This window comes from Erythranthe guttata, chromosome 9, assembly GCF_056151865.1.
Source record: "Erythranthe guttata isolate IM_541 chromosome 9, IM_541, whole genome shotgun sequence".
In the NCBI taxonomy this organism is placed as follows: Eukaryota; Viridiplantae; Streptophyta; class Magnoliopsida; order Lamiales; family Phrymaceae; genus Erythranthe; species Erythranthe guttata.
The window spans coordinates 1,850,028-1,861,897 of NC_142541.1; the positions used below are offsets into that span (position 1 = coordinate 1,850,028).

The 11,870-nt window shown below is 36.0% G+C and overlaps 2 protein-coding genes across 2 annotated transcripts; both read right to left on the reverse strand.

Annotated features, from left to right (window-relative positions):
* Positions 1-4,386: 4,386 nt before the first annotated feature.
* On the reverse strand, positions 4,387-6,811 carry LOC105952161 (uncharacterized). The gene has a single exon (XM_012975677.2). It carries the CDS (start codon positions 6,553-6,555, stop codon positions 4,576-4,578), a length of 1,980 nt encoding a protein of 659 aa, XP_012831131.1. The 5' UTR covers positions 6,556-6,811; the 3' UTR covers positions 4,387-4,575.
* A 2,010-nt stretch (positions 6,812-8,821) lies between these two features.
* On the reverse strand, positions 8,822-10,188 carry LOC105952143 (uncharacterized). Its single transcript, XM_012975658.2, has one exon. The coding sequence runs from the start codon at positions 9,834-9,836 to the stop codon at positions 9,012-9,014; it is 825 nt and encodes a 274-aa protein (XP_012831112.2). The 5' UTR covers positions 9,837-10,188; the 3' UTR covers positions 8,822-9,011.
* Positions 10,189-11,870: the final 1,682 nt, after the last annotated feature.

Below are 11,870 nucleotides of genomic sequence, written 5' to 3' on the forward strand. Positions count from 1 at the left end.
AAAAAATGGATCTTTCTTATAGTGGTAAAATAAAAAGAAATTATTTTTTAAGTTATATTTTGGTGAATTATGTGTATTGAAATACTTAGATTGTTTTGAAAAATATAAAACTTATTTAAATATGGATAAATAATGTTTAAAATATGTATACCGTTACCACCACGAGATACAAGATTTGAAAAATTGGGTGAACGATATTTGTAAAATTAATAATTTTCATTTTTTTAAAGTTATGTTTTGGTGACTTATGTGCTTTGAACTATTTTAGTATCTTGCACAACTAACTTAAGCTCATTTAAATTACGATAAATAATTTTAAAATTTATATTTCGTTACCACTACTAGATACAATATTTAGTAATGAAAAAATAATAACTTTTTATTTTTTTAGTTATTGTTTGGTGAATTATGTGGTTTAAACTTTGAACTATTTGAGTTTATTTAAAACTATATTTTCTTGTCAACGTTTATTTAAAAAATCTTAATCCATATAAATTTGGGTAAATAATTTATAAGATACCCATTTTGTTACCATCACTAAATAAAATATTTAATAATATGTAAATAAAATTTTATAACGGTAAATTATTTTTGGTGTTAGTTATTATTTGGTGAATTATGTATTGACTTATTTTAATTACTTTAACTAATCACAAACTCATTTAAATTTGGATAAATAGTTTTATTTCTTTTGAGGAAATTTCGGTAAATAATTTTTCAAGTACTTATTTCTTTACCACTACGAGATAAGAAATTTAAAAATTGGTAAATGATATTTTTATAATGGTAAATTAATATTTTTTTTATTGTAATTTATTGTTTGGTTACTATTTTAATATTCTGACACATATCTAAAATTGAACAGGGATAAATATTTTTTAGAATATATATTTCATTACAACAACTAGAGTTAAATATTTAAGGAAATGATAACTAAAATTTTAAAATCTAAAATGATATTTTTTTTTTAGGTTCTGTTTGGGGAATTATGTGTGTTGAATTAATTATTTTAATAAATCCAAATCCGTTTAAATTGGGATGAATAGATTTTAAAAAAATAATTTCGTTACTACATTTAGACAAAAGGTTCAGATCTGGGTAAATAAAATTTTATATATTGTGGTAAAATTGTAATTATCACTTTTTATGTTATTGTATGATGAATTGTGTGAGTTGTAGTATTTTAATTATTTTGACAAAATTAAAACCCATTTAAATTAAGATAAACAATATTTCAAATATTTATATTGTTGCAATCACAAGATACAAGATTTTAAGAAAAGGTAAACAATATTTTATAAAGGGGAAATAACAATTTTAATTTTTAAAATTATTTTTTTTGGTGAATTATTTACATTGAACTATTTTAATCTATTAGACTAATCTGAGATAACTAAGTTCATTACCACAATTAGATATGAGACTGAAAAAATGGTTAAATGAAATATAGTAATTGCCAAATCATAATTTTTAAAAGTTATTACTTTGGGAATTATATGGGTTGAACTATTTTAGTGTCTTTAACTAACTAAACCCATCTAAATTTAAATAAATAATTTTTATAATATCTATTGTGTAAGACGAAAGCTTTAAAAAATGGGTGGACATATTTATTTAATGCTAAAATAACAAATTTTGTAAGTTATTGTTAGGTGAGTTATTTGTATTGAACTATTTCAATTAAATTACTATTCTAAACTTATTTAAATTTCAGTAAAATAAATTTTAAAATATTTATTTCATTACCATTACAAGATACAAGATTTGAAAAATAGGTGAATGAAATTTTATTATGGTAGAAATGATAATTTTTTTTTTTAAGTTATTTGTTTGTGAATTATGTATATTTTACTATTTTATTGTTCCGAAAAAACCAAACCCATTTAAATTGGGAAACACATTAAAATATGTATTTTGTTACCACAACTCGATAAAATATTTAAAAGTTGAGTAAACAACAATGTAATATCATATATTCTTTTTATTTGTAAACTTATTGTTTGGTATATTATGTGCGTTGAACTATTTTAATTACTTTGACGAATTAAACTCATTTAAATCTAGGTAATAAATTCTATATTAGGTTTGTTGTTAACAAGACTAGATATAATATTTTAAAAATGGGTAGAAAAATATTAATAATGGTAAAAGATAACTTATTTGCTTCAAGTTATAAATTTTCAATCGAATTTCTCAACGACGTGTCGTGCTCCGAACTCCCTTCACATAGGTTGAAATTCAAGTTCATTCATACGAATATCGATCATGCAATAGGAATGTGCAATAAAACTAGGCTTCAAGTTAATAAAACGGACAATCACATTCTTCAAGTTAATGTTGATTCAATTAAACTTTACCTTGCCACAAAGTTTCAGAGACGATAATTTTTTTTTTGTTGATGATTTCATTTGCAAGACCACCAACAAAGGTTGGAATCAAACGCATGTAAGTTTATATCTTTCCATAGATGTATTCAGCCGAAATTAACAGGTATTTACCGCTAAAAAAAATATAGGATGAATATATGTATTTAGGAAATTTTTTAAACTGAATACAAAGCGAAAAGGATATGCGTGTAACCGCATCGTACCCACCCGTATGTATATATATATATATATATATATATATATATATATATATATATATATATATATATATATATATATATATATATATATATATATTAGTTATTCATTTTAAAATACTTTTATTTGTAGCATGATAATTTATGCTATTTGAATTTTTTTTTATTATCGTAAGAAATTTATTGGAAATCTTTCAAGGAAAATTATAAAAAAGAAAAAAAAATATCTATTTACAGGTATTTCGTGAGATGGGTGTGGGGATGCCAACTTAACAATTCGGGGATTTTGATGGGGACGGGGAATTTCCTCGCAGGACGGGATGTGGATTGCAAAACCCACCCGATACCCACCCCATTGCCATCCATCCCTATTGGACTACGTATCGAACGTATTATATTAACTATTTATTTTGGCGATTGATAAGACAAAGTTGGCTTGATGTTATTTGGTCCAATATCTTAAATTATACTAAGTTTATATTATCTTTTTTTTTAATCGTGTTTTGTTGAATCAAATTTAAATCTTGAATTTGACTCCCGTGCATCGCACGGGTAAGTTACTAGTTGACCATTAAAGGAAAAACAAATTTCAATGGCTTATTCCCACAGTGCATCCTTGAAATATATTTTTTTTGGTACTTTACATCATAAAAAAATAAAATGAAGAATTATAGAGCTTTGAATTCTAGAAACACAATCAGTCATGCATAATACACCTCAACTAAATTTTAAAGCTAATAAAGATAATTTAAAAAATTTAATGGTATTTTTTACGATGTCAAATAAATTTTTTTTATTCATCAATTCTTTCGAAACTTCAAACTGCAAAAATAAAAATGCATTTCATTAACATATATTAAAATTGCAATTCTTCCTATTCACCATCAATTCCTTATGAGTTATGTTGTATCTATTAATTAAATAATTAGACTTTATTTGATATTTAGTTGGTTTTATAATGTTATGTAGCAACCATGCAATTATGGTGAATAAGAAGAGTTGCAAAATTCCCCAATAATATAAAAAATGCAACTCTTCCTATTCACCATTATTGCAGGGTTGGTACAAAACTAAATATCAAATAAAGTCTAATTATTTAATTAGCAGATACAACATAACGTATAAGGAATTATTTAATTGGTAATTCGTCCGGAAAAAAAATGCAGGAAACTTCATAATTAATATTAATACTAAAACTAATCCGACCAATACAGCTTCAAATTAAGAAAGAAAACACAGCAACATATCATGATCTGTGTACCATGATGCAGTTCCAGCATATTCATCGCTTCGGAAACTAGGGTTTCGATGTCTTCGTCCTGCGTTAAACTTACCTGCTTCGTTGACCAAGTCAACACAATCGGGGCATCTTCTCTCTCTCTCTCGAACACCTCACTATCAGGCACATGCAATGCAAGATACCACATTATTATCAACGACGAAATCTGCTCCATTGATTTTGCCCATGCAGCAAACCCTGTCGAGCGAATTAATCGGGGCCCGCAAGTTTTTGCAGCATCATCGCCACCTCAGCGAAGACCGGCGCCCATTCATACTCGAGAAGATAGAGTACTAACAGGCGGATCAATAATTCGGTCTCGTCCCTAAGGAAAAAAGATCCGGCCAAATATCCGATTGATCTAATGATCGAAATCGGGTTTTTCTAGGGTTTTTAATGTCGTCAATCATCACCATGAAATCACTTTCGGGGATATATTGTCGAAATTTCTATAATTTAATTTTGAGATCCAATTTTATTTCAAAACATGAAACTCAAAATTTTGAAGCCAAAAAAAAAAAAAAAAAAAAAATCGTGATTGTTTCCAATATAAACAACATTACATATGATCATATGCTACAACATTCTATTTTCACTCTACACACAATTACCAAACCCTATATCTACACTAAATATAATATAACAAGTATGATTGTATATATATCATAAGTAAAACTTCAAGAATCTATACACAAAACAAAACAAAAATCAATCAGTGGTAATTTTTAGAGCTTCTAGATTGATAAAGCTCCAATCTCTTCTTCGCCTCGTAAACCAAAGTCGTGATCTCTTCATCCTGCATGAGATTCGACTGCTTAGTCGACCACTCGAGCACAATCAGCACATCGTCCTGCGCCAGGGTGTCGCTATCCGGCACATGCAGCGCAAGATAGCAAAGCAGTATGAACGAAGGAATCTGGACCATCTGTTCCCCAAAGTAAACTAACGGCACCAGATGCTTCGCCCCACCGGCCTCGATTATCGCCTTGCAGTGATACTCATGTAAATAATTCTCGGGGCACGCGAATTTCCGCAGAGCGATCGCCACCTCGGCCGTGATGTCGGGCTCCCAGCTCTCGTCGAGTAGGTTGACCAAGGGCCGGATGAATCTCGTCTCCGTCGCCCGGAAGGTTCTAGAGAGATTCCCGATTGACCGGATACTCGAAACTAGTAATTCCGGGTCGGGTTTTTCGACGATTGCGAGGAATTGGTCGACGACCGCTTTCGCGACGGGGGCGGTTGGTTTGAACGCGGAGCGTCTTAGGTCGGCGTCTTGTTCGGCGACTGCGGTGATTTCCATTAGCGCCATGGCGGAGTGGTACTTGACTTCTTCGTGGCCCTTTTCAAGGAGTACCGCTAGGCAGAGGAGGGCTCGGCTTTCGGTTATGCTGCGGCAGATAGTTACGTTCCCGGCGCAGAGGTAGCGGAGGGCTCTTGCCGCCATGGATTTCATTTCGGCTTTCGTCGTCGGGTCTTCGAATTCCCTGCGTTTGATGCTGCTCCCGGGGAGCGGGTGGTGGTGGTGGTGGTGTTGGTGCTTTTGTTTTTGGCTGTGGTTGTGGTGGTTCTTGGGGGTGGTGTGATCCTGACCGGGATCTTTTTGGTACATACTCGATTTAATTGCCATGGTGTTTGCGACCACGTTTTGCATTTGGTTGTTGGAGTTGTTTTCGTGACCACCCATCGGGTGGCTGATGTGGGTGGTTGTTGTTGTCTGAAACTCCGGTTCCCCGGCGGCGGCACCGGAGTTCCGGTCGTTTTTGGTGTTGGAACTTGACATGACAATGGAGTGGATTGACATGGATTGTTTGCTTGGTATGGAGTATTTGCTGTGTTCTTGGATTGTTTCGAAGGCGAGGTGGCTGACGAGTAATCGGATGACGTTGTTCTGCGCGAAGGGGTCTTGGCATTTGCGGTGGTGCGCGGCCAATTCCGACACGGCCCACGCCACCACGATCTGCACTTTCATGTGTCCTTCTTTGAGAATTTTCGCAAACACCTGGCAGGCACCGGCGTTCACGATTTGTTCGACGCTTTCCGGATCTTTTCCGAGGAGGCCGATTGCCCTGGCGGCGTTCTCCTGCCCCTCCATTCTTCCTTCCTTGGCCAATTTCAGCAGCGGCGCAACGCCGCCTTCCTCGATTATCAAGCTGCCGTACCGATCGTTGTCGCGGGCTAACGAAACCAGGGACGCGGCGGCGTCGGTTCGCTCCTCGATTGAGCCGGAGCAGAGGATCGCGATCTGCTCCCAAATTAAACAGAGGATCGGCTCGTTGGCGGCGATTGGGGGAAGGCCGCCGAGGTAATCGTCGTCGTTTTCGTTGGGGGAGGAGACGCGGAGGAGCCAGGAGACGTCGCCGGTGGAGTTCTCGAGCTGCTGGGAGATTTTCCGGAAGGCGGCGGCGGGGATGATGGTGAAGATGCGGCGGAGGCCGTTGGCGCGGCACTTGAAGACTAGGGTTAGGGCCTTGTCGAGCACCTGCTCCGTGTCGTCGATGATGCGGCGCGTGGGACGCTCGTAGAGGTCTCCGCTTGCACGCGCCGCCTGACGGAGGAGGCTGGCGAGCTTCTCCGTCTTCCCCTTGATCTCCAGGCACTCCTGCCGGAAAGAGCTGGCTTGGTCCGCCGTCTTCACCACCTCGTCGGCGTACTGTATCGGCTTCGCGAGGATTTGCTTCACTATGTCCGCCATTATCACAGCGGACTCAAACCCTACACCACACCGTCGGAATTATAATATATATATAAATCAATCCGTATTTTTTTTTTATTTTTTTTTTCTGTATTAATGAAAGGGGGTTTAGGAAAATGAAAGAAGAGAGAGAAAGTGGGGGAGGGGTGGCGGCGGCGGCGGTGGTGGTGGTGGTGGGATGGTTGAAGATGGGAGTGGTGAAACGTAATTGTCTCTGTGAATTTTTCATTTTTTTCTTTTTTTATGAAAAGTGAGTGTTACAACCTTATTCATAGGGACTCTTCTATGGTTGACCTTTTTTCACCTCAAAAGATTATTTCGACAATGAGTACTCCTATTGTTATATATTGTACAAACCAGTCCCATTTTTTCAAGTTATGTTAGTTTTATGTCCTATTTCTAGGAATATTATCTCCATGTGTATTTAAAAGGGTAAATTCCACTTTACCCCTTATACTCTCAATTGCATCGATTTGCCCCCTTGTACTTTGGTTCGATATCACTTTACCCCCTTCTACTCTCAGTTCATCGATTTGCCCCCTTGTACTTTGGTTCGATATCACTTTACCCCCTTCTACTCTCAATTCATCGATTTGCCCCCTTGTACTTTGGTTCGATATCACTTTACCCCCTTCTACTCTCAATTCATCGATTTGCCCCCTTGTACTTTGGTTCGATATCACTTTACCCCCTTCTACTCTCAATTCATCGATTTGCCCCCTTGTACTTTGGTTCGTTATCACTTTACCCCCTTCTACTCTCAATTCATCGATTTGCCCCCTTGTACTTTGGTTCGTTATCACTTTACCCCCTTCTACTCTCAATTCATCGATTTGCCCCCTTGTACTTTGGCTCGATATCACTTTACCCCCTTCTACTCTCAATTGCATCGATTTGCCCCCCTTACTTGAAAAATTGTCTCAATGTGGCCCTCGACGTTAGTTTTCAGACCTTTGTCCTTAACACCGTTTGATTTAAATATGAAAATTACTAAAATGTCACCCCTCCAGTTTAAATAATTATTAAAAAAATTAAAAAATAAAAAACAACAAAAAATAAAATAATAAAAAATTCAAAACATCGAGAAAATATAGTCCACGATGGCAACCACAATTTTTTTTTATTAATAATTATTTAAACTGGGAGGGGTGGCTTTTTTGTAGTTTTCAAACTTAGATCAAACGGTGTTAAGGTCAAATGTTTGAAAACTAACGGCAAGGGCCACATTGAGATAATTTTTCAAGTACATGGGGCAAATCGATGCAATTGAGAGTAGAATGGGGTAAAGTGATATCGAACCAAACACAAGGGGGCAAATCGATGAATTGAGAGTAGAAGGGGGTAAAATGATATCGAACCAAAATACAAGAGGGCAAATCGATGCAATTGAGAGTACAAAGGAGTAAAGTGATATCCATCCAAAATACAAGGGGTAAAGTGGAATTTACCCTATTTAAAATCACCAACTTCTATTTTTTGCGCAAAAAACTTTTACAAACTCTTCGTATGTAATAAGTTTACAAAGTTAGCATTTTTTGTCACGTTTCAATTAGATTTTGAATTTTACCCGTTGATTAATGATGTGGCTACTGGCTAACAAACACGTCGAAATATGGACGTTTTAAATATTACAATTGTGCATCTAACTTTGTTTACAAATTTGTCCTGTCGCATGATTAAAATTCTATCGAGGCTAAGTTGAATGTCGAATTTACAAATTCTAAGTATCCTTATAAGTAAAATCCGTCAAATTTATTCGCCGTGCCATGATCACTACCCCATGATGCATAATAAACATCAAACACCCCCTGCCGTTAGCCTTTTTTTCCTGATTCCGTTAGTCAAACCCTTCGACCGGTTGTTTTAAAAGAGTTGTTGGCTTTTATTTGAAGAAAATACCCCGAAATTTTTCTACGCTTAGTTTTGAATACTTTTCATCAATTTTTTCACTCTTTTCGGTCTTTTTTTTTTTTTTTTCATTTTTCCAGTTTTTGAACTTTTCTCAATGTTTCTACATAGAAAAAAAAAAGTAGATTTTTTTTTTAATTTCCCTAAAATTGAAAGGAAACCCTAATTAATTTGAAAGAATTACAAATTAAAAACAAAGTTCTTCATATTTACCGCAAAACCCCGCCAAAAAAAGAAAACTGAAAATCCCCAAAATCAAACTCCCAAATCGACAAAAAAACCCATAAGTTTAACGAACTAAAATCATCAATAATCCACAAAAAATACACCTCATTTTTACTTAAAATCGTATCCATTACCTTCTAAGTTCATTGGATTAAAGTGGGGTAAAAGAGTTATTGCACACTCATATTTAACATCGTTAGGACGAGAAATACTATATGTACAATTGAAACATCGCAAGTTAGTGGACTAAATCCTGAAATAGGGATTACATAAAGGATCAAACTGCAATTCTCCGAAACAAAAAAATATTCAGACAAGCTTAATTAATAATATTCCCGGCGGTGGTCGTGGGCGGCCAACTCCGACAAAGCCCACGCCACCACTATCTGCACATTGACGTGCCCTTCTTTGAGAATTTTCGCAAACACCTTCCACGCGCCGGCGTTCGTGATTTTGTCGACGCTTTTTGGATCCCTTCCGGCGAGGCCGATTACCCTGGCGGCGTTGACCTGGTCTTCGGTTCTCCCTTCTTCCGCCAACTTCAGCAGCGGCGCGACGCCGCCTTCTTCGATTATTAACTGTCCGTACCAATCATTGTCACTAGCTAATACTACCAGGAACGCGGCGGCGCCGGTTCGCTCTTCGATCGAACCGTAGCAGAGGATGGAGATCTGCTCCCAGATGAGGCAGATGATCGGCTGCGGGGCGGCGATGGGTGGGAGGCCGAAGTACACGCCGCCTGGGTAACGGTCGTCGTCGTCGGGGGCGGCGTCGATGAGCCAGGTGACGTCGCCGATTGAGCTGCTGAGCTGCGAGGAGATCACGACGAAGGCGGCGGTGGGTGTGGTGGTGCAGGCGGTGAAGACGCGGCGGAGGGCGCTGGCGCGGCACTTGCTGACGAGGGCGAGGGCCTCGTCGAGGACCTGGTCGGTGTTGTAGATGATGCGGCGCGTGGGACGCTCGTAGAGGTCGTGTTGTGCACGCGCCGCCGCGCGGCGGAGCAGGGGGATCCTGAATGAGAGATACTCCGTCTTGGACTTGATATCCAGGCAGTCTTGCTGGAAAACGCTGGCTCGCTCCGCCGTCTTCACAACCTCGTCGGCTTTCTGCTTCAGCTTCGTCAGGATTTCGATTACTGTGTCCGCCATTATAATTCTTTCTTTTTGGATTATTTCTGGTTTTAATTATTCCTTTAAATTAAAGAAATATTATTTTCAGTTGTAATTACGTAAGGAAGAAGATAAATATATGGTTCAGCTGCATGCATGCATGCATGTGATCAGATCAATCAATTTCTTTTTCTTCCCGGCCTGTTTAAATGTTTGTTGAAGATGAAAGATGAGAGAGAAACGGGAGGAGGAGTGGTGGTGGAGGCGGCGGCGGCAGTAGCGGTGGTGGTGGTGGTGAGAGAGTGATATATGGTTGAAGATGGGAGTGGTGAAACGTAATTGTCTCTGCTCTGATTTTTTTTTTTTTTTTTTTTTTGTCATTTTCTTTTTCTTCAATAAAAAATGACTGTTACAACCTTATTTATAGGGACCATAGTTTGTGGTCGGTTTATACCCGATGAAATATATTGGGGTTTTTGGCACTTTGCACCCTTGAATTACACATTTTTGGTACTTTGCATCCTTAAATTATAAAATTGGCAGATTGCACCCTTTAAACATAAATTGTTTGGCACTTTGCACCCCAAATCACTTTTGGCTTAGAAAAATTCCTTGCAACTTGCTGGAAACCTGGAAGATTGACAAATTCATAATTTTCTTTTTATCTATCATCTTCCATCAATTATTAATCACCGTTCCACCATTTTTATCTTTCGTCCCTTCAATCAAAAAATCCTAAAATCTTTTTAGCAATTTCTTTCAATGGTAAAATCGGTATAAATACTAAACAATAATAGTAAATACATACAAATACACATACATCCATATTGGTATATGTAGAAAAAATAATAAGCAACAGTTTAATTAAAATAAATTGAAGAAAAATAAAAATAAAAATAAATGCATCCCGCAACATATATACAACTTACATATACAATTTACAAATTTTATTTGTAAAGTTTAGTTGCATTAACGAGCAAAAGTTTAGCAGGAAAACATGTATTTCATGTAATTTTACTATGAAGTTAGACAGCTTAAAAAGCTTATTTACATAGCTTAGTTACATAACTTATTTAGTTAAAATAAGCGAAAGAAAAAAAAATTAAATATTTGGTGTCTACATCATCACCAACATTACCATCACCGGCACCAAACAATTCTTTCTATTTTTCCTTTTTGATTTCCATGATTTTAGGTTACGACAGAGACGAATGAATATAACCAAAACCGTTTGTGTGTACGTGTGTATGACTGTGTACCTGTGTATGGTTGTGTACTTGTGTAAGCAGGTGTGTGATTATGTGTTTGCTCGTTGTGTGGCTGCAAAGCTTCGATGATGGCAGCGATGGAGAGCGAGAGTGGAGCAAATTTAACGGAGTATAGTGGAGTTGGACGAAATTCGACGAAGAACAGTTATATTAGACGCGATACGTGAAGAATAAAGGACTTTTAGCAAATTGCGAAAATTCGACTGTCATGATTTGAAATACTATTAACGACAAGGGTGTTTAACAATTTGTCCCACTTCTAAAACATCTTTGTTGCAATTTTTCAAGTTTAAATGCTTTTTTTTTTTTTTTTTAATTAATAGAAAGATGTATAAGAGCCTGTTTGACTAAGCTTATAAGCTCCTAAAAACATCTTATAAGATGTTTAGGAGCTTATAAGTTGTTAAAAGGTGTTTGGTAACAAAATTGCAAAAGATCTTATTTTTTCCAAAAATAAGCTGTTAGGGAGTTTATAAGATGTTTTTAAAAAAGTACCTCTACCCCACTTTTTTTCTTTAAGATCTTATTTGCTTCTTTACTAAAACACTTAAAATACAAAATTACCCTCAAATACTTTATTATATTACATGAATACTAATAATATTTATATTTTATCAAAACAACGTATCCTTGTAATCAAGATTAATAATTAGTTAAATATAATTTTCGTAATTATCATAATAATTGTAAAAAAAATTTATTCCCTATTTATATTTTATATGTATATAAAAATACACGAATATTCTTATTATCTACATACTAAATTATATTTCTTTCATCTACAAAAAAAAAATTATATTTCTTT

Coding starts and splice junctions, on each gene's coding strand:
- LOC105952161 (XM_012975677.2), bottom strand. CDS start 6,555: ATGGCGGACATAGTGAAGCAAATCCTCGCGAAGCCGATACAGTACGCC.
- LOC105952143 (XM_012975658.2), bottom strand. CDS start 9,836: ATGGCGGACACAGTAATCGAAATCCTGACGAAGCTGAAGCAGAAAGCC.